The sequence below is a fragment of the Misgurnus anguillicaudatus genome, chromosome 13, assembly GCF_027580225.2.
Source record: "Misgurnus anguillicaudatus chromosome 13, ASM2758022v2, whole genome shotgun sequence".
In the NCBI taxonomy this organism is placed as follows: Eukaryota; Metazoa; Chordata; class Actinopteri; order Cypriniformes; family Cobitidae; genus Misgurnus; species Misgurnus anguillicaudatus.
Genome location: NC_073349.2, coordinates 15,522,266 through 15,546,382, shown reverse-complemented (window position 1 = coordinate 15,546,382; position 24,117 = coordinate 15,522,266). Strand labels below are relative to the sequence as shown.

At 37.1% G+C, this 24,117-nt stretch overlaps 1 protein-coding gene across 1 annotated transcript; it reads left to right on the top strand.

Annotated features, from left to right (window-relative positions):
* The first annotated feature begins 70 nt into the window (after positions 1-70).
* LOC129430525 (extracellular matrix protein 2) lies at positions 71-19,182 on the top strand. Its single transcript, XM_073875146.1, has 9 exons — positions 71-1,464; positions 3,085-3,146; positions 3,481-3,938; positions 4,131-4,242; positions 4,795-4,927; positions 7,216-7,373; positions 7,453-7,592; positions 15,595-15,921; positions 18,542-19,182. Exons 1-9 carry the CDS (start codon positions 1,278-1,280, stop codon positions 18,717-18,719), a joined length of 1,755 nt encoding a protein of 584 aa, XP_073731247.1. The 5' UTR covers positions 71-1,277; the 3' UTR covers positions 18,720-19,182.
* The last annotated feature ends 4,935 nt before the right edge of the window (positions 19,183-24,117 follow it).

Below are 24,117 nucleotides of genomic sequence, written 5' to 3'. Positions count from 1 at the left end.
GATGCACATGGTTTACGTGGCGCAGCGAACACATACTTTGGAATCACGAGCAACACACATGACACTCCGAATACTTTGTGCCCCTCAGAAGAGCAGTCACGAGCCGCCACTGATATTTAGCCGTATTAGTGATGCAATCTGTTAGAAAATCTTTGGGGTACAAAAAAACAGTCAGTCAGGGGCCATGGCCCATGGGTGGGGCTTTGTTTGTGTGACATCACATTAACAAAAGAATCGAAACAGCATGTCTAATGAGACTGCTTTAGTTCAGCTGGCAATAAATAAGAAGAAGGGGGTTTGCACACTGCCATCACACATTTATGTCCAAACTTTTTGGACATAATATGTGACCTTTAAAGTGCATTATATGTGACTCTGTCTTTGAAATCCAGGCTCATAATCTTTTTGAGAATTGGAGCATCAAAATTTGATATCACATTGATTTTAATATTTGGCTTGATCTTACACAGTCGATATTAAAGTTATCAAGGTTATATTTTCACAGAATGTTATCTAGGATGATTTTATGTAGAAAACAGTAAATACAAAACATGATTTAGCTGAGTTTGCACAGGCTGAATCACAAATATGAAAAATGTCAAATTATAGGCCAAATAAACGACAGGACTTTTTAAGTGCGACTTAAGTGTCCAAATACTTTTATGGCCACTACATTTTGACTTTAACTTTTACAAAGAGTTTGTAGCTGTATGATTTTAAAAGCCACTTTATTTGTCATCATGGCTGTCTCCATCTGTTTGTTTAAGGAGTTAGTTACCATTCTATTTTGGCAATGTCTTTTTCTTCGTACATACTTGCTAATGGCAGTGTGCCAGACAGGAATATGTTGCAGACGAGACGTGGAGCCAGAGAAAGTTGTGTACGGGTCAGTCAGACTGCTCGCCTGACCCCCTCTTGTTTGAATAGCTCCCTCATTTGTCCATCTCAAGTGTAGCAAGGTGTGAACACAGCTTCATTGTGACAAACATGACATGACTGACACTGGCCATCACTTTCCTCTCTCTCTCTCTCTCTCTCTCTCATAAACTCGAGTGTCTGTTGGCACAGGCGTTGACTTTACCAGCAGGGAATGATGTTTTCGTGAACATGGGATGAACTTGAATCCTGGCAACGGAGGTCCTTGTACACGTCTAACCCCAGATCTGCAATCTCCACCCTGTTTTTTTTCTCCTCCTACATCTCATGGCTGGCTATGAGAGAATTTAAAAGGCCAGCAATAGGTGAGCATTCAGGTACATCGTAAGCGGATCAGAAACATGCAGGCTCTTGTGGTGCTTTGTGTCTGCTTGGGAACTTTAACAGCGAGAGCAGATGCATTGAATAAACTGGATAAGACCACAGAGGGAAATGAAATAACAGACTTAGATTCACACATCAGTTTGTCACCTGAGGCTGATGTTTCATCCGTACAACATCAACTGGAGGAGTCAAGTCCAGCATTAGGTGAGTAGCAATACTAATATATATATATTTAAAGAAGTAGAATTGGACGATGTTTCTAGACATGTCATGAAAATAATTATTATTTATATAAAGTTTTCAGGATGTGTATTGTTTCAAAGCACTTTTAAAGAAGATTATATTCGTAATGTATTTGCAATGGCCCCAAAATTTATTTGGACATTTCTAACACTCTTAACATATAAAATTATTTCATTGCATTACATACTGCAACAATATATAAGAAAGAAGCATGTTTCGTAAAGGATGCAAGTTTTCAAGCTTAAAACAATGCTGTTTGAACACTATGGGGTGGTTTCCTGGACAGGGATTAGCTTAAGCCAGGACTAGACCTTAGTTTAATTAGGAAATATAACTGTGTGCATTTTGAGGCAAAACAAAAGGCACTGGTGTATTTTAAAATATGTCAGTGCAAGTATATTTCAGTTTGGACAGCTCTAACATTTATTTTAGTCTAGGACTAGTCTAATCCTTGTCTGGGAAACCGCCCCTATATGTGATGTTTCATTGTATAATACTGAATAAAAATTTATATAAATTGTTTAAAGAAATTACACTTGTTTTTATGTTATCTAATTCATGACATTTATATATTTAAATTTACTATGGTGTCCACATTTGTAAATCTTTAGCTACTTATATGGGTCAATGACAAAAACGGTTTGGCAAGTTGAGAAATTAATAAAAAAAACTTGTTTTAAAAAGCATGCATCAGGTTTATTTCAACACACAGTGTAACAGTGTATTTATGTTAATTGTTAATTGTATGTAAAAAAAATTACATTTTCACCAGTTTTATGAAAGTTAAGACTGAATGGACCTGAAAATGTCAAATGGTGTAACCGCCAATTGTGCCAAATAATGAGAAATATTAAATATTTTATCCACCTTGATGGCATGTAAGCGTAATCATCAAAAAAAAATGAAATATGATTTTATTAGTTATTTCTAAATGTAAATTTTAATGCATTTTTGTAATATTTGTCCTGACATATGCTAAAAACAGCTGTGTTTTCTAAATAATCTTTGACAAATGCTGTAAAAATGTATGTAAAAAAAATCATATTACACTAAACTAGAGTATATTTTTATTTAAAAAAATACTAGTTACACCAATTGACACAGACCGGTTACACCACATCGACATGTTTGCAATTAACCCCCAAATATTCTTTTAAAATGAAATAAAATCAGAAATTTTAGACTTGGTCCTCAAAAAAGAGAATGTTTGGAAGTAATCTGCAAATTTATTTTGAAATTTTAACCTTTTACATTTAATTGATCCATATGGACACAAAATAATAAATGTCACGTCTTTGACCCATTTGTTACTGTGGTTCAAATGGTATAGCATCACAAAATTAATTTGGTTCAATGAATTCATCTCTGGGTAAAAAACACTAATGTTTAAATATCTACTTTGAATGCCCTGTTAGTTGCCTTGGATAGAAACATCTGCAAAATGTAAGAAAAGATAAATACGTGCTCTCATGTATGTGTAGCTGTTTCTGTCATTGGTTTAGTGGTTGGTTTACACACAGATTAGTGTTCAACTACTGTTTTTGGTGTCATTGTCTTTAAATCATGGTTGTATAATTGCAGGTGAAACAAACCAAACACAAGGATCAAGGCATTTAAGGGCCGCAGGCACCGAAAATAAACAGGTGAGGGAATGACTCTATTTTTCTGTGTATATTTCTTAAATCAAAAAGCAGCTGGAAAAGTAAATATTTCATTTTTGGCCACACTTGCACACCATAGTGATATTCATTTGGAGCCTAGGCCACTACTGTTGCCAGAGAGAAACAAGTATGTGTAATCTGGCAGTCTGAGACAGCACAACCATACCTAAATTTATTCCTAATGTTTAGCCTCTCATTTTCCACCTCCTTCATTCCTGCCTGTACTATTTATTCACTATATTTAGTGTGTTCAGTTTGCTTCTGACCATTCCTGTGTCACTAATGGATTCCCTGTGTGTGTATTGTGTACCTTTAGTCAATTTTGGGGCGAACGGAAGCTGTGTGGGTGGAGCTTAATGCTGTATTAGAGAGATGGGGAGGAACATTAGGAAAGCTCAATACCATCCTGAGAGGGCTTGAAGACGAGAAAACACGTCTCATGGACAAAGGTGAAGAGCAAAAAGTAAACAAAAAGAAAGAGGATGAAGATGAAGAAGAAGATGATGATGAGGAAGAAGAAGAGGAAGAAGAAGAAGAAGAGGAAGAGGAGGAAGGAAAAGAAGAAGAAGAAAAGGAGGAAGCAGGAAAGGAAGAAGAGGAGGAAGCAGGAAAGGAAGAGGAAGAGGCCGATGTGACCAACAGCACCCAAAGCATAGTTTCATTACCAGAAGGCTGCCAACTAGACGGAGCTCGAATATCTTGCAATTCCTGCTTGACTCATCTGCCAATCATAACAAACTTTACTGGAGTCACCATACTTGAACTGCCTGGGAAGCGCTGGACATAAAGGACCTACATAATTATATACATCACCCAGACACTATAATTTAAAAATGTTTTTCAAAACCTTTTATCCTTAGTACAAAAGTCAATCGACTTTGTGGTTACATAAGTCGGATTGTTTGTTGTATAGCATATGTTGGGTCGAAATAATAACCTTTATCCAATGTTCTGCTGTATAGGGAACAACTTGAGCACAATTCCTCCCGATGGTTTTGACGGACTGCCAAATCTTGAGGAGGTTGATCTAAGTATGAATATGCTGGAGGATTCGTCTTTCGACATGGATCTGTTCACGGTACTGTTATTTCTCGTCCCTTTAATTACACCAAATATATACTTCTGCAGTCTTTAAAGAGTACGTATAGGCCTCCACCCTAAAATTGTTTTTTTATTTCAACATACACAATTTAAAAAGGTTTAAATTATAACTGCTATATCTTGTAAGTGCTAAGTTAAGCCACGATACATCAATTTCCTATAAAGTAACCTCTTTATAAAGTAACCACACGCTCCTCTCAAATCAAACGGAGCTCCAATAAAAACATTCTGGAAAAGTCACTGCCTTTTGTGGACCGGAAACAACGAAGAAGGATGTTCATTAAAGAGGGAAGTTCAAATGTTACAGTGCCCACACTGTACAAATGATAGAGAGCTGTATTCAAACAGTAAAGATGGGGTTTGAATGACATGTTTTTACCTTTAACCTTTTATTCATGGTGGTGTAGGCACAGTGGAAACATTACTTTATTACACTTTAAACCAATGATGTCTTCAGGTTCATGAAACCCAAAGCAGACAGGACTTAACCGCTCTTCAGTAAAACAGTTTGTTTTATTCTCCTCACCAGAATCTGACAAATCTGAGAAGACTGAAACTCGATGGCAATGGACTTACAGCAGTTCCACATTTGCCATCTTCTCTGGAGGAGCTGAGGATACACAACAATAGAATAAACCAGCTGGCATCACACAACTTTAAAGGCTTGTGCTGTTGTTTCAGCTGCACAAATGTGATAAACTGAGTTTATTTGTTCACAGCTCTGCTACCTAGATGTACAACATAGACAGAGTTTTAGTGGGACAGGGGGGCACTGCCCACCCCTAGACCAGAGCCAATTAGGGTTTTGTCGAGCTATTAATTAAATAGAAGCATAAAAATTCATATTTTATTTGTCTAATATTTATATTTTAAAAGGTAAACTAAGTAACTTTAAGGGAAATTCCACTTTTTTTGAAAATATGCTCATTTTCCAGAGTTAAACCTTTGATTCTTATCCTTTTGAAATCCATTCAGCTGATCTCCAGGTCTGGCGCTAGCACTGTGCATAGCTTAGCACAATCCATTGAATCTTATTAGGCCATTAGCATCGCACTAGAAAGTAGCCAGAGAGTTTTGATATTTTTACTATTTAAGACTTGACTCTTCTGTAGTTACATCGTATACTAAGACTGACAGAAAATTAAAAGTTGTGATTTTCTAGGCAGATATGGTTAGGAACTATACTCTCATTCTTAATAATGAAGGACTTTGCTGATGTAACATGGCTGCAGCAGGCATAGTTATATTACGCACTGCCGTAAAATAGTCCCCTTGGTGACTTTCAATGGCAATGTAACTACAGAAGAGTCAAGTATTAAATAGGAAAAATATTGAAACTCTTTGGTTGTTTTTTTGGTGTGATGCTGGGGGTCTAATCAGATTCAATGGATTGTGCTAAGCTGTGCTAAAAGTGCTGGCGCCGGAGTCGGAGATCAGCTGAATGGATATCAAAAGGGTAAAAATCAAATTTTTAACTCTAGGGGAGCTGGAAAATGAGCATATTTTCAAAAAAAATGTGGAATGTCCGTTTAAGGCCAAAATAGTTTTAATTAATTTAAACTATATTTATAAACCATGAAGCCACATTCTCTCACTAATCTAAAAGTATTGCTGTACCCTTGTTTGCCGGTAGGTGCCCCTCAAGCACAAATGCAAAACTTTGCCTATAATGTACAAGTTTTATAACAATGAAAGTCAAATAACCTATTTAAAGGTGTGTTTCAGTAACCATATACTTACGGCGTTTTTCCATTGCATAGTACCCCACAGTTTGGTTTGGGTCAGGTCGGGTCAGCTCACCTCACTTTGGCTTGGTTAGCTTTTCCATTGAGTTTAGAGTGGGAGGGATTATAGGCGTGTTGTTATATTTGCGCTGCCAACTGCTGTGACATCATACAAGTGCGAGCGTCGTCGTACATTCCCATGCATTCATTTATTTCTCAGTATGCCACAAAATTAAAATTGACGCCACAAATAGATGTTTGCACATTGAGTTTATCAATACCTGTCTCACATGACAGTTTCTGTACGAACACTCGTGGCGTCGGTCAAGGCGCTCAGCTGAGCCTCATTTAAGTTGCATTTAAGCATATACGGACGTGCGTGGCGCGAATGTGCCGCCACAAACTGCAAGTCTGGAATTTTTTATGGTGTTCCTGATTCACAACCTTTGGATGTTTTTTATCGCTAAAAGGGAGTTTGGGAACTTACAGCAAAGCACAGATGACAGGTTTACTAGCATGAAGGCAAAGCTAATGTTTTACATTATAGCGATGACGCTGGTAGTGACGATTCTCTCAGACCAATCAGTGATCTACAGTGTTTTTGCATCACGTTTTGGTATCAGCTCGGGTTGCTTGGTACCCAGACGTGGTGGTACTAAAAAAGGTATGGGGTACTACGAACTGAACCCAGTTGAAAAGCTCCCAAAAGTAAGCTGACCTGACCCAAACCAAACCGTGGGGTACTATGCAATGGAAACCGCCATTAGATGACATGGACTCCAGTTATATAGTTATACACTCCATAGTAATATCAGTAACCAAAATAAAATCCTATAATAAAAACTCATTGGCCAATGTTGGCCTAAATTTGTATAGCATGACATGCTGAATACAGTTCATAACCCCAATCGATCATATCTGTCTGAATAGAGCATTTCTGTATTGGCACCCATGATGCCACTAGGTGTCAGTATACTCAAAAAAATGCTGGGTTGGGAAAATATGGACAAACCGATTTGACACAACCCAACATTTGTTAGAGTCCAAGATTAGACTTTTATCAACCTATACAACCAACAAATGCCTGAAAAGGTATGCTAAAATATTTGCATGACAGTTGGTTAGAACGCATCTACATGGCAGCACCTATGAGAAGCTGTCCTAAAAAAGTAACAGCTTTTATGGTTTTCTGTGTTCCCCTTTAACTCAAAGCACTTTTTCCATAGGCTTGACCAATCTACAAGTCTTAGAGCTGACAGGTAACCTGCTGTATGAGGGCAGCGTCGCACCCTGGGCTTTCAGACCCCTGAAGGCGCTGAAGTTCTTACGATTGGATAAAAATCGATTCAGTGCCATCCCAGCAGGACTGCCCCCATCTCTAGAGGTCAGTTATAATGTCACAAAGCCAATGTCAGTCACATCTCTATTATGGTTTAATTGTTTTATTCTTTGTGTATTTGCAGGAGTTGAGAATGCAAGAAAATCAAATTGTGGAAGTGCAGGATAGGCTTTTGCATAAATGCATCCACCTAAGAGTGCTCGATCTCAGTCACAATCTTCTGAGAGAGAACAACATCTACCCCAGGGCCTGGATTAACCTGCCGTGAGTCTCACACTTTTTAATACAAAAAACAACCTTTTTTCGACAAGCTATTTTTTACATAGGGGATAATGTTTAGGCAGCAGGTTATTATCACAGAAATAAGCCCCAACAGTGTGATCAGGACCTGACACGAATGGTCTTGTATTTTACAAGACAAATTACTACATAACCAAGCAATTTTATCTTTATAAACTAATACGTGACCCTGTCTGTAAAAACCCAGCTACGGTAACCTTCAGTGATTTACTGTTTTCTACATAAAATACATAAGAATAATATGTGAAATTATAACCTTGATATCTTAAATATTGACTGAGTAAAGCCAAGTCAAAGATTGAAATCAATGTGAAATCACAATCATCTTTGATGCTCCTAATTTCATAATCAGTGCATTTCTTTTAACTTCAGTGCTTTCCTGTTACCAGCCACTAGGTGGTGCACAAGACACATTGATTTTTTTACCCTATAATCACATGCATTGTGCTAGAAAAGTACCTGTGCGTTCCCCATCACCAGAATCAGTTGGAGGACTAAGATCATTTATTCTGGCTCGATTGTCAGGTTGCATCTGCCTCATGGTTTTGATCCGACTGGAGATGTTCATCTCCAAGGCCTCGCATCACTCATGTTCAAGTGTGTTATACAGGAGGCAGAAGTGACTCTCTCATCATTCATTCTGCCCTCTACTCTGTCAAATGAGCGAGGAGATGAGCTTAGAAAAACAAGACTGAAAACATACAACGGCCCAGCTGTTTGGAAACAAAAACTTCATTTCATGAGGAATATCAAATTTGTCGTGTATTGTGTAGGGCTGGGCAAAAAAAGATTTTTCGATTAACGATTACTAGTCTTCTTCACTGTTCTGACTTTTTTCACCATGCATTTTTCATCTTGCATCAAAATTGTATTGTATTTTACATAATTGTATGCATTTGAAAATTAGAGATGGGTTCTGTTTTAATGTACCCAAGTTTACTAAGATAAAATAGATTAACCCTTGTGCATCAATTAAAAAAAGGTACACATAGGTTCATAGGGGACAAAAATGTCCATGTCCAAAAAGTGTCATAAAAATATTATAGATTAATATTTTTTTCCACTTTCACTGATGCCATTTTTTTAACCAGCATCAGCTCTAATCACAATGACCAAACATTCATTAATTTTCAGAATTTTAACCCTTCAAATGCTGGTTTGTTTACACAATGCAACTGTAGTTTTTTATGGAAAAAAACGACACCTCCTTTGCAGCGGTTGTAGTCTTGTGACTTCCAGTACAATATATGTTTTTTTCATTCAAACACACACACACACACACACACACATTCTGGTTTCCATGTTTTGTGGGGACATTCCATAGACGTAATGCATTTTATACCGTACAAACTGTATATTCTATTCCCCTTACCTACCCCATTCCCTAACCCCAACCATCACAGAAAACCCTTCTACTACTTCACATTTTTAAGAAACATCATTCTGTTTGATTTATAAGCTTGTTTCCTCATGGGGACATCAAAATGTCCCCACAAGGTCACAAAAACACTGGTATTCCTATCTTTGTGGGAACAATTGGTCCCCACAACGTGATAATTACCAGGTACACACACACACACACATAAAATTTTCAGTACACACATACAAACCACATTCTGACATCCATACCAACACACCCACACAATTATAGCTTCATAATATATCTTATTGGCTCTATAATATGCATAAGCCGAAAACAGCAGAAAACAACAATAAAGCGATAATTTGCTTTATATGCCAAACCTAAAAAATGGCACCATCTGGTAAAAACAGTAAAAATTTAAATTTTGAAGCCTTGCCAACAGAATGAAAGCCTGTTAACAAAGATTGCATAATTTTATAGTTGAATGGCACTGGAATTAAAAATTGCAGTTTTAATGGGTTTCAATGGGGACATTTTTGTCCAAAAGTATTTTGTGTACCTAGTAGAAAATAGATTTTTTAAAGGAAATGAAGGTGAAATATTAAAATTCCAATAAAAATACACACCTGTGGCAAATTTTATGCAGTTAGCATTAACGCAGGCAAAGTTATCAAAACAAAAAAACAAAACTTGAAAAAGCCAAAAATGTCCTCAAGGATGCACAAGGGTTAATATACAGGTTTGTGGCTCTTAATTTCCTTTTATTTATTACCCTTGTAAACAAATGTTCACTATTCTTTTTTATAAATATAGTATTTCTATTAAATCTATATTCATTGAGTTGACCCGAGAATCGAGTTTAAAAATTGACCCGAGGATCGGAATCGTGAATCGGACCGAGAATCGAAATCGAATTGATTTGATAGCCTGTGATTCGAAATCAAATCGATCTGGAACATCTAAATCGATCTAAATCGGCTGGTTGTTGATGGGCTAACTAAAGTGAAAGTTATAGGATTGTGTGGTGGTGAATGCATGGGCCATGATTCATAAGGGTCAAATACTTCCAAATATAGCCAGTCATATTTCTGTAAGCCAAAAACAGCAAATATGAGATGCAGGGAATTAAAAGATAAAGTCATTCAGTTATATTTCATACCCTAAAGGAAGAGTAATGGAGGAAACCCATTTGACAGATGCATTTATCCAAAGCAACGTACAGTGCAGTGCAATGTGTACAATTTATCAATATGCCAGCGTTCCCTTGGATCGAACCTGTGACCTTTGCATTGCCCAGTCTTTGTCTCTTTCTCACTGTCTTTTTATTATCATCAACATCTGCATTACCACGAAAGCGGAAATTATTTCTGGAGCTTTGGCCGTGGCCGTTTCACTCATGCTGTTTTCTTTTTACGATAACCCATAATTAACCGCAGTAAGTGTAAGTGAGCTTTGATCAGCCATTGGCTCAACTTTACAGGCTCTTAATGCCACAACTAGTGTCACATTGTCACCGAATCCTACTCTTAATTGTTACTGTAAATGCGTGCGTGTGTACATTCATCTTGTGATCTACCCAAACACACTCCAGCACCATGCTATTATCTCAGCATAAATCTGTGAACCTCCCTGGGACTTTTACTGTCTGCTTTCATTTCCTCAGCCTTTATGAGTGCCTTTCAGCCCAAATAACATTTCAGACCCAGTCTAAATAGCACTTTAAACCCCAGCTCCATCGACACCTCCTCGAGGCTTCATGCTTTTCTCAAACTTTCACTCATTAACTCGAGCAGCAGAACTACAGAGCGTTGAACAATCCAAGTCATTACATTTACATTTATGCATTTGGCAGATGCTTTCATCCAAAGTGGCCAATCGTCAATTTGAAGTATACATTTGTATTAATATATGTGTTCCCTGGAATTCAAACTCATGATCATTGTGATGCTGATACCAAATAAGGTACAGGAATATTATGTAATGTAACGTAACATAACATAATCATATAATGTAATGTAATGTAATACGCATTACAAATAACGTGCATTATGTAATAATATTACTTTTCTGAAGTAACGAGTAAAGTAACGCATTACTTCTTAAATGTACACATTAATATTTGAGTTACTTTTTTTGTAATGAAATATGCAATTTCTGAATGCTTGAGTTAAATGAAAAAATGGGCGGGGCCTTGATTCCGCTTCTCCACCTCATGATCACTACTGCGCAGATCTGGCTCCAAATGATGTCATCTGCAATTCTTTAGATACTTTGGCTTCATTTTTTACAATGAAAGTCTATGGAGATGTGTCGTCCATATTTTTATAGTCTAATGCACTGTAAGTCGCATTGGCAGCGTCTGTCAAATGCATCAATGTAATGTAAATGTAAAATACAATATACAACCTATATACTGTGTCTGTCTGTGATGCATAGTGTGATATCTGTCATACATAGTGTCACATGACCAGCGTCATATTCAAATTTAGCTGTGTGGGGTTAGAAAGTGCAGAACACTAAGTGCATTTCATATGCCTGTGTGTTTATATAGGTGCACAATTGTTGATGCGTGAGAATGACACAATGTGGCCCATGTCATCTGAAGTGTTGTTGGGTTCTGGAAAGACTGGGGTCAAGAACAGGGTGTGCTGTTAAAGGGCCAATGACCTGAGACTCAGAGGAGGCGTATGGAGAGGACAGTGTTGATGCGTTGCTGGACTAAGCTTACGGGAATAAGCAGAACGCCTAGAGGCACTAGGGTGAAACAGAGGACACGCGCATGAATTTTACCAAGTTGTCTCAAGGGGGGACAAAAACACGAGTTAGTGCGCAGCATGGGGCAATTGTGCTTCAAAAAGAAGTCAACTCTCATTTCATAATGACTGAGGACACAACCGTGCCAGTGCTTCGGTAGATAAACCCATGAGTGTGAAAAATGTTTTTAACACTAGAAAAGAGAGCCATTGCAGAATCACAGCTTGATTTGGCCATGTTCAGGTCTCCCACATGCGTGATACAGCATGAAATCTGCATTGTGGTAGCAGTGGGCTTCCTGTCCTGCATGCCAGGTTATGTAAGGCCAGTTGTGCAATGCTGGCACTGGCACCAGTGATTGAGTTCATGTGGTGGCAGGCGAGTCCTCTGTTCCTCATTACTGCTTTGATTTCTGAGGATCACTGTTATCATTTATTGCACTTGGCTTAATGTTAAGGGCATCTTTATGGAGGAACAATGTCACTACTCAGCAACCAGAAGCCAATTATTTCTTAAGAGCAAAACCACTTTACAAAATGTGACTGTCCTGTTCTAAAAAGATAGTTTGGCTAAAAATGATAATATGACGTATGACAATGCGGAGGGTGGAGGCACAAAGCAGCAGCAAAGAACCCTCTGCATGAATGCAGAGACGTCTAAAATGGCGGCATTATCAGAAGCTAGTTACTTTTGTTTGTAAAGTTTAAAAAAAGGATATTTCTAAGACAAATCCGCATGTATTACCCTCAGACGGCCTTTGTTTATCCCCCTGGAGCCGTTTAGATTACTAATGTGAAGGATGGATGCACAATCTTTGGGCTTGAAGGAAGTGGACCCCCATATTCATACATTATAAAAATTGGAAGAGCTAGGACATTTAAAAACAAAAAACTAAAAATGTGATCGTCTGGAAAATCATGGACATATGCATCTCGGACGTAGCCTGGGAAAACCCAGACAACTTCCGGCAAATTTAGATTTGCTCTGCAAGTAATCTGGCAAAGAGGCCATTCAAGCGTAAAGAGTAACTAAACCCTAAACCAACTTTTTTTAGTTAATGATCTGTAAGAATGATGCGTTATTAGTGCTGTTAATTGATTTTAGTTAGTTTTTTGACATTTGGGTATGAAGTGTTTTAAATACTACAACATATGGTGTGAAAACGTCTGAGTGCTGCCCTCTTCAGGTTGAATGGTGGCTACTGCAGTTGAATTTTCCTGTTGGATGTTGGGTCCAAAAAATAACTTGTGACGTAAGCAGGTTCAAGCTCACCACTCCCTTGTTACGATCTCACCACACACTTGGTACGAGCTTAGTTCGTCCCCTCTATCTCCGTTGGGATCTGCCCACTTTTCTTGCATTTTTCAAATATTACCAGTGGGTGGAGTCAGGCTCTGACCAGGGGTTTAGTTACGCTTTAATGCCGAGAAATCGGGGCACCAATCAGAAGCGTTGGGGCGGGCTTTACACGATGACGACAGCGCAGCGACAGTGAAGCAGATTTTGTACATTACAAAAATGGAACATGTAACATCAATCGTTCGAATCAGCTATCGCGTCTGTTTTAAGCAATTTAAACTTTTCCTTTTCGTTAAAACCGAGCAAAGAACAACACTCTTAAACTGAAAAAAAAATATTCATTCAATTTACATTATTTTTCAGTCTATAAGCCGCGTTTTTTTCATAACTTGGCTGGTGCTGCATGTTATAGTCAGGTGCGCAGTAGGCAACGTAGAGTTAAAGGTAGCGGGGTATACTTTCACTTTGCGTGTCTGTCTTGCTGGCGCACGTGCCTGTATAGCGAGCCGCGTACTTGCGCTCTCTCTCTCTCTCGCGCGCGCGCGCGCATTAAGTATGAAAGCGCAGATATCTTAGCCTATAGACGGTTTCATCGGACGCACGTGATACATGTCTGGATCCTAACCTTACTTCCGGTTTCGTTTTTTTAATGGTCTGTCTAGTTGGTAAACTGATCTCTTGAACAAATGCTTCGTCGGAAATAACAAATGTTTTGGTTTCCTAGGTAATCTATGTGTTGTTGTTTTGCTTGTTATAGAAATAAACTACGTTTAAAGGACTTTGTTGTTATTTATTCTTAGCGGACTTTACCGGAAGTTACGTGCAGCCGCTTGTTTATGTTGTTACTGCTGAAACGGTCTATACTACTGCAAAGGGCTTTATTAGCCACTCTCTTATAAAACAGTACTAACGCATTTGAGAAGAAACACGAAAAGTGTACGTCTAGAGAAGAGATACAGAGCTCCTTTCTATAGCTGTCACATTAATAATCTGATTTCTATTAAATAGTATTAAGTCTGACTGCATGTTAATAGATATATTCATAGATATAGAATAATGAGAGACAAATATAATGCCTAGAGTAAGGCACCATCTTTGTAAAACTGCTTTAAAAAAAAACATAAGTACTAACTCTGGGATTTTAAGTATTTCTATGAGTTACCCCAGAAGCTAATAAATGAATGGCAAAAACACAACTGTTACAACACTGCTTATTTAATGTACAATAACCAGATGATAATAATAATAATAATAATGTTACTAAATTTAGAACAAAAATGTAACGGTGTTGACACGACAGTGTTTTCAACCGTAAATGTAAAACTACGTGCAGTAAATGCAAATCTGTAAAAACAGTGACATAATGCGCGTGTTAATTCAGTCTAGTGAAGTATAAGTATCAAGAGCGTTACCAAAACAACATTGGCGGCCTACAGGACTGTCTTTGTTACAAATTCTGAGAGAAACATATTTGTCTTCTGACTTCACCTATGAACTGACGTCAACACTGAACAGCCCTTATTTATTATTTTAAATTATTTGTTTGCTTTATAGTTTTATTTCATTTGAACAGCACACACACACATTATGAAACATTTGTGGATTTATTCACATTATAAAACAACCCAGCTGCTAAAAAAAATCTCCTAAAAAGAGAAAGAGTTCCCACTGTTTATTAGCATTTACACTTATTTCACAAATAGAAAGTAAGGATCTCAAATACTACCAATATAATATAGCATGAGATAATATTATAACATACAAATAACCATTTTATTATTATTGTTGTATTCTCTGCACACTACACAACTTTAAATTAGAGCTGAAAATAATAACACAGTATTCCCGCTGAACTCCTGAAAATGTCCCACAGAAAATTCCTAATTGATAGGCAGTGAGCAACTCTCATCACATTGATAGTAACAGAGCTTGTTAGGTGAATAAAAACCACATAGAGGTCATTGTACTGTACAGTAGTTTTGATTTATTAATAATATTACCTGCTGCACGAGGGTGCTGTCTTGAGTGTCCTTGTGTGCTGGTTAGCCATCAATGCTGCATATTAAATGTGCTTCTGTTCTGACTCCAAATTGAGACCTTTTCACATATACACCTGCTCTCTCTCTCTCTCTCTCTCTCTCTCTCTCTCTCTCTCTCTCTCTCACACACACACACACACACACACACACACACACACACACACACACACACACACACACACACACACTTTTAAAGTTCACACTCTTTGTTGTGCACACAGTATTTTTGGCTCCAGTCGCCTTGGGTTAATGACCCACCCAGGGGCCCGGTCTCTGTGCAAACACTGCAGATTATTTTTCCTCTTGGACACACATGAAAGAAACTCATTATTTATAATGTGATGTGACCAATGGATGCTTACAATAAACAATATTTTCACATAGTTTACACACATACAAGTAATACGCACACTGATGCTCCAATGACCGTCTAAAATGCAGTATTTGGACCTTTATTGAAAATATTAAAATATAAAATGCACGTCACCTCTCTCTCACTCTTGTTTCTCAGGAAGCTTGAAGTTCTTGACCTGTCCCATAACCAGATGGCCGTGGTGCCCTCACACCTGCCCCGAGCCTTGCGTCAGCTTTCCCTTCAGCACAACCACATCCACGCCATTCCACCAAACTCACTGAGTCACCTTCGTCCAGGCTTACAGTCTCTGCATCTCTCCCACAACATTTTGGAGGAGGAGAGAGTGCTGGGAAGGTCGTTTCGTGGAGTCTATCAAACACTGGTGGAGCTGCACTTGGACAACAATAGGCTGGAAACTGTGCCACGCAACATACGCTACTTCAAGAATCTCCAGCTACTGCGTCTAGATCACAACCGTATAAGGTTTGTATACTTACACTGGGTTCTGTCACTGAATACTGCCTACATATGCAGCTGCCTTCACACAAAAAAATGGCCAATAAATGGTCCTAGGATGTCACTGGGGTACTACCCTTAAAAAATGTCCTAATATGGACCATTTACGTACCGATATGCAAACATTAGGACTAATATGCACTCTTTGGTGTCAAAGTACCTTTGAGGGGAACACCCGAGTGCCAGGTAGGGAGCATTTTCGGACCATTTTTTTCTGTTTTAGTATGCAGCATAACTATACACACAGTTAAAAGGGGACATATCATGAAAATCTGACTTTTTCCATGTTTAAGTGCTATAATTGGGTCCTCAGTGCTTGGATCAACCTAGAAAATGTGAAAAGAACAACCCAGTTACTTAGTTTTGGTAAACCATTCTCTGCAAGCATGTGAATTGGCTCCCCTTGTGATGTCAAAAGGGGATATCATAATACTGCTCCTTAATCTGCACTATCCAACCGCAGCACTGCCATTTAGTGCAAAGAGAAAAAATAAATGACAGCACAATTGAGTTTCAATTTCAACGAACCACCATCATTGCATCCGTGTTTGCATTTCATCAGCTCATTTGCAAGTGACCATTTTATCATGTTATAATAAATAATCGATATGGTATTTTGACCAAAAAAGTCACATGTGCCCTGGGGACACCAAATATTTATTTTACATATTAAAAGTCCCCTTTAATCGGTCTTCATGTCTTTAAATGTAAAGAAAACTCATTAGTATTTGGAACAGATCCATACTGTAAGATTCAGAGATTTCTGAAAAGTTAGCCAGCTTTGTTCTTTATGCACAGACGACTACTGTGATTTTAGCTTTTAAACATTCTCATTTCTTACTCTCTAATGTCGCTCGTTCTTTTTATTGTCTTAGTTTGCATTTCAAAACCATAAACTTGTCTGCACCTTCAGGCTATATTGAAATTGGTATGAAGGAATAAATAAAGTGAGCGCTCTCACTTTCAGACTCAGATGAGTGAAGTACATGAACCCCATGCTAATAAGAATATTTGTGTTTTTGCTTTGGGCCTCTGCAGTAATTATATGGGTTTCTGATATACATCAAATTACCCTTTTCCTGCTCATTTTATAACACAACTTTATGCCACATCCACATTTGGCGAAATTATTTGGAGAAAAAATACTGACCATAAGTATATCTTATCATCTTATCTGCCAATAAAAAAAAGTTTGCATTATTTTATGTAGTCTATATGAAACATTTATTTAAGCTTAGCTGAGTTTCCCCTTTGTATATTTACAGCAAACAACCTGGAACAAAACTTTTAAGACTTGTCCTTATATTTTGTTTTCTTATATGTATAGCTTCACATACCAAAACCAATTTGTATTCACATTTGTCACTTATGAGTTTCATTTCTGGTTCCTGACTACAATGGTGATAAACTCTACATCAGGGGTATCCAACCTTTTTGTGAGGAAGGGCTACCTTAAAGGATTAGTCCACTTTCTTAAAAAAAATCCTGATAATTTACTCACCACCACGTCATCCAAAATGTTGATGTCTTTCTTTGTTCAGTCGAGAAGAAATTATGTTTTTTTGAGGAAAACATTCCAGGATTTTTCTCATTTAAAGGACTTTAATGGACCCCAACGCGTAGCAGTTAAAAATTGCAGTTTCAACTGAATTTCAAAGGACTCTAAACGATCCCAAACGAGGCATAAGGGTCTTATCTAGCGAAACGATTGTCATTTTTGACAAGAAAAATAGAAAATATGCACTTTTAAACCACAACTTCTCTTCTTTCTCCGGTTCTCTGACGCGCCTAATACGTCATCATGCTTAAAGGTCACGGATGACGTATCCGAAACTACGCCCCAGTGTTTACAAGTGTGGAGAAAGAGGACCGTTTCGACGTTGTTGTATGTGGAATGATACTAATTAATGTCTTTGTGTCAGTTTATTGTTTAAAATGGTCCGCAAATGTGCGTTTAATGTAACACGTGACCTTTCAATGTCATTACGCAATTACTTATGGTCGCGCTGGCGCGTCACAGGACCGGAGATAGATGAGAAGTTGTGGTTTAAAAGTGCATATTTTTTATTTTTCTTGTCAAAAATCACAATCGTTTCGCTAGATAAGACCCTTATGTCTCATTTGGGATTGTTTAGAGTCCTATGAAACTTCGTTGAAACTGCAATTTTAAACTGTTACGTGTTGGGTTCCATTAAAGTCCATTAAAATTAGAAAAGTTTCCTCAAAAAACATAATTTCTTTTCGACTGAACAAAGAAAGACATCAACTTTTTGCATGACATGGTGGTGAGTAAATTATCTGTTTTTTTTTAATCCTTTAATGGATAAAACATCTGGAGGGCTACTTTTATATAGTCTACATAAAACTTTTTTCTTTTCTTTGTTTGCTTATATGTTTTATCATTGTTTAAAATGTTAACATACATAAAATACATATATAAAAATATAAAAAAAGCTTGTATAAAAAATAATTCTTAAAATAGTGGCTATTAATAGAATGTGAATTGGCAGGCAACTTACAGACTCCGTGTTGGAGACCACTGCTCTACATACTGTAATAAAACAAATGTATTGCTTTGTCTTTTCAGCTCTGTTTCAGTGAGGTCTGTATGTAAGGCTATAAGTACTGAGAAGTCTCTGCTGTCAGATGTCCATTTAGAGTACAACTACATCGACGTGAAGAAAATCCCTCGTAAAGCTTTCTCCTGCATCCAGGACCCCAACAGGATCATTCTGGAGCCCCAGACCCTCGCTGTGTTACAGTAATCTCCCGCAGAAACATCTGTCACTTCACTCTCTGCTTCTCCTTTCATCCACTTTTATCCTACTTGAATACTGTAAACATCATGTCCATTAGATCCAATAGTGTGCTAATAATGACCTTTTATTTTGGAAACTTCAGTGTCACTCCAGGGATTTGACTATAAAGCTTTAGTCATTAAAGCTTTACAAATGCGCATGCTGACATGATTCTTAAAATGTTTATGTTTGGGTAAATATAATTTTTGGTTTCCTTTAAGTGAAGCTCATAACATTACACAGAAACTTTAGTTATTCAATGCTTTTATTGCACTATATCCATTTACACTTGCATCTGCAATAATATCTTCATCTTTTTTATTCTGATATGATATGTTATAATATACCATTTTAATTTATAATACTATAATTTTAAATGACCTTGGCTTGTATTTATTTTTGGATGCAAATAAAGTAAATTATTACAACAATTTGAGTGTATCTGGAAATACAGTATGGTCTAAAAATCTTGTGCAGTTTTGTTATTTAATACTTCATTACAAAATGCAGTAATTATAAATGCATTGAAATGTAAAATGTCTAACATTTCTTAGTATTTGAAAAAATCTACATTTTTTTAAAATTAAAATCGTCAATGACACAAATTTGCTTATATTTTATGACGAAGAAATTTGAGTTTTTCATGGTCTGACTTTTAAGGCACCACTGTATTTTGCGAGCAGTGTTTCATAGACAGCAAAGCTCACAGCAATTTTTATGTGCATTCCCTGTGAAGGTTTATGCAACATCTTTATGATCAATGACCTTGAAGACGCACTGCAGGATTTCTCAGGTGAGCAGCTGGAAGTCACAGAGCAGATGTGATTTTGAATGGGCAGGTAATGAGACAGAACTTATGAGCTGGGATCTCTGCTGGGTTCAGCGGTAATTGACGCCTGCAGGTCTAAATGAGGCCTCAATTCAGCAGCATTGCCTTTGGGTACAACCGGTTTACTTCAGTGTAGCTTAAAACATTGTTACGTAACCTCAAGTCTCAAGATAAGTTTGTTTTGGACATCTATCTAAATCACATTTCTGTATCATTAGCATCAAGCTGTGGATGACATCAGTGTCCTAGTTTGATACTTCAGAGGCAGTGTAATCGCACAATACATTTGCTTTGAATTATATTATTTTAAAGACATTTAAGCCAATTGAAAGTACTTCTAGAGCAAGTCATGCACATTCAGAAACATCTCTAAAACTTTTTACAGGAAATTTCGTGATATAGTCACGTAAATTTTTGATTTTTAATCAAAAGGTTACTTGACCATATCACGAAATTTCGTGAGACTGGGTAGAAAATTTCACATTAATATTCATAATAATTATTACTCAGACTAAAAAATGTATACTTTAGGATTAGTGCAGCTAATGTATGTATGCATGCACTATGGAATAAGGACCAGGCACAAAAAATTGCTTTATTTACTTGATAGCTTGGATTTACTACAGCTGCCACGTTGAGTGTTGCAATGAAGCCCCATTTACGTTTTATGAGTTGTGTGTCTCTGCTGCATACCGTCTCCGGCTTGCTTTAGATGTAATGTATACTCACATCTTGTAAACACTGACCCCATCAACATCCTGGGATCAAGAAAGCAGCTGGACATTTTAAACAGGAATGTTTGTGTTTGCAAATATAAATTACATGATTTAAAAAAAATGGAACAGAAAATGAGATCTCACATGCATGTACTGTATGTTGTAAGCTAAATATGCCTTTTATCCGCACCACTGATAATAGCTATGATGAGGTATTAAAATGTGCATGATTTAAGTATTTACCATTTTTCCATTTTCAGAGTAAATGGTCTGCTTGCAAAGCACAAAGCCTGTGTTCATACAGCATTTTACTGTTCTTAGAGCAGCGGGGCAGGAAGGAAAATACTTTTAAAGGTATTGAGTCCAATACAGTATGCTGTACCATATGTAAGCACCTCTCCAGCACATGCATGACATGCATTTTTCGTGCGCAATATGATCTATAAAAATAACTTTGATACATTTATCATGTGTCACTTTATTTAGTTTAAATAATTTTTTTTATATATGTTTTCACTATTTTCATCACTTTCATGGACATCTTAGGCCCAAATGTATTGCTCTCTTGTGTCTGGTTTTAAAGAATAACAAAATGAGATGTTAATGGTATAGTGGTGTTTCATAATGCCCAAAAAGCCAGCTGTCCCAGAATAAAAATAAATGCATCTGGAACACAATACACAGTGCAGTTCACAATATTTATTGTAACCAAAAGTTAACAAAGCAAGTTTTTTCTACGAGCTGAGCATGTAATGACAGATTACCTCTATAAGGATCACTGAATTGGCCAGAGCTACTGGCTATTCGCTCAACACACAGAATAACCTTGACTTAACATAATTGTAGTAATTTGAAAAAGACTGCATTGTGGTCTTAGCAAGCATCCAACACAACCCTTATGTTCTTGCTCTTCATGTTCTATCAGACTTTTATTTTATAGTTTAAAGGACAGGTTTGGTATTTTGCACTTGAGGCCCTGTTTTCAGATTGTTTGTGATGAAGTGGAGGGGTTTTGACGGAAGTTTGGACATGTGATGCTGCCCTGAGAATTTTCGGGGGTTTTTGTTCTATCGCCTCCCACCTCTATAATGGCTGTATAGGTGCACAGGAACAATCCTTCCTAAAATGCATTAAACTTTCATTTACAAAGACGTGAAACTCATCGATTGGTCAGGGGTGTTCACTGATATGCTTACACAAAAATCGCTGCAAAATACGCATTCCAACAGGTTTTAGTTTTTTTCCAACTCCATTGACTTGTATTAGATGTGCTGTGAGGTACGGTATTACTCCCCGCCGGGAACTTTGTTTGTATTCTTGCAATTGGCAAAGGCGGATTATTGCCACCAAATGGGCTGGAGTGTCTATTATTCAAGCTCTCAGCGGAAGAATGTACAGGTGTGAGGCATTTGGAAAAATAGGTCCACAAGTTTACAACGAATGCTAAAACACCTGTTGGAAAGCATCTTTTGCAGCAATTTTTGTGTGAGTATATCAGTGAACACCCCTGGCCACTCGATGAGTTTCGCGTCTTTGTGGACGGAAGTTTAATGCATTTTAGGAAGGATTGTTCCAGTGCACCTATACACCCATTGTAGAGGTGGGAGGTGATAGAACAAACACCCAAAAATTCTCGGGCCAGCATCATATGTACAAATTTCAGTCAAAACCGTTCTATTTCATCATAAACAATCTGAAAATAAGGCTTTAAGTGTAAAATACAGATCTTGTCCTTTAAGGGAGCATATTCAAACAAAACAAAAAAATGTCATGTTATAATTCAACTCCATCAGAACATCTCCAATATATACTAATGATACCATGGGTATATGGTGATGTAAGTCACTGGTCTAAACCGATTCTTAATTCTGGTTCAAATGTTTGGATTGAGAATTGGAGCTCTAAAAAGTTTTTTAACCCGGAGGGATCCAACTCATCCTTCATTTCCCTTTTGGCCCGTAAACACGCTCTGTTCATTCTTCAAGCTGTTTTTGCATGTAAAGTGCTCTGCCATTAAAAGCAAGGCACATTACAGACTCATATGCCAAAACTGCATCTTAGCACCTCATTTACCTTCTTGGGAACTTTCTGACTGACTAGTCTGTTATCTTTGTTTAAAATTTGTCAATACAAACGATCAATATTTATCAAATGTATGTATTCATACATTTATTTACATTGAGACCAAATAGGCTACTAGAAAACTTAAACTTAAAGGTTTTTTATTTTGTAAGCTGTACAGAACATTTGTGCTATATAAATACATTGATATAAAAAGCATTTTATTTGGTGCGGGTTTGAATTAAACTTCAAACAGTGCAAAAATCTTATCCATCCATGCTTTCCTTCTTCTTCCCTTATCCAGCAATAGCAACTTCCTGTGTTTGTTATTAGAGTAGAAGGGGAGAGCAGCCCATTAAAACACCACCCCTCGCTCGGACAGTGTATCCAAAGGCAGCATACAGCATTCCAGTCTTATACAGTGACAAAAAATGAGTGAGTGAGAAAGATAAGAGAAGCAGGCAGCGTTCATAACACAAGGGTATTCACAGACATCACTGCATTGCATCCAGTACAGTGTAGTTCAGTAGCCTATGTTTGAATGACCTCATACATATACAATACAGACACTAATGTACAAACCCAAGAGAAAGAAGATAATCCTTCATATACAGGTCCAGATTATCTGTTGTCCGCAAGTACATTTTGAGGAACAGTTGGGTACAGAATAATTCTCATGTTCTCCAGCTGCGTTGGTAAGTGTGTGTTGGCAGTATAACAAAATGAGTAACAGTAGAATTTGCCAATGGAAAATAAAAAACAGACCTGAAGTAACATCTTCATATACTAAACTTTAGTTTACATGTTCATTTATTATAATGTTTAGTTTTTGTATCAGGGCCTACTAAACTGGTAAAACTAATACCCAGTGAGTAATGATTTAAAAAAGTAACACTTAACAAAAAGGTTCTATTTTGTTGCATTAACTAATCATATCTACATTAAACTAACACTGAACCAGTGGCGGCTGGTGACTTCTTTTTTCGAGGGCACACGATGCGAAGTTCGTCACATGTCGTGTGTGGTTCTTTCAAAATATGTTCTCGGTGTGTCAAGTGAACCTATGTGCATCACGTGTCTTGTCAAAATAAGTGCCTACTGCAGACGCGTCTAAAGGGTTTATGATAAAAGAGACACTCGTGTTTGCCAGATACTCGCATAATCTCATGCGTAATCAGAGTTTACTGTTAAGTTTACTGTATAAATAAACAGTTTTGACCCGTATGCAGCAGCCACTTATTTTGACAAAACACGTGATGCACATTGTTCACATTACGCAACGAACACATATTTTAAAAAAACACGAGCAACACACATGACACTCCGAACATGTATTTTGAATTTGCGCCCCTCGGAAGAACAGTCATGAGCTGCCACTGCACTGAATAATACTTTTACATTGTTAATAACTTCGCTCATCTTAATTTCAACATCTACTAATACTAAATATTTTAATTTAAAGGTTTGATCTTTTAACTTTCTTCTAAAACGTTCTTCTTTTAAAACAAATAATTAACTGTTAACTATTTAAACTTAATATCTTAAAATATATGAACATTTACTTATTTTTATGAACGCCATTTTATGACTTCCATAGTAGAAAAAACAAATATTATGTAAGTATTGTGATAAATGATGAATAAGATATTTTGATAAATGATGGTAAGTTGACGGTACCCATTAAATTCCATCGTAAGAGTTACATGCTGTGTGCTTACCATCATTTATCAAAATATCTTATTTTGTGTTCATTAGAAAA

What these genes read in the sequence shown, in the direction of transcription:
- LOC129430525 (XM_073875146.1), top strand. Translation starts at nt 1,278, where the DNA reads ATGCAGGCTCTTGTGGTGCTTTGTGTCTGCTTGGGAACTTTAACAGCG. An exon ending in GGAGTCAAGTCCAGCATTAG is followed by an intron (nt 1,465 to 3,084) that starts GTGAGTAGCAAT and finishes GTATAATTGCAG; the next exon opens with GTGAAACAAACCAAACACAA. An exon ending in ATACTTGAACTGCCTGGGAA is followed by an intron (nt 3,939 to 4,130) that starts GCGCTGGACATA and finishes CTGTATAGGGAA; the next exon opens with CAACTTGAGCACAATTCCTC.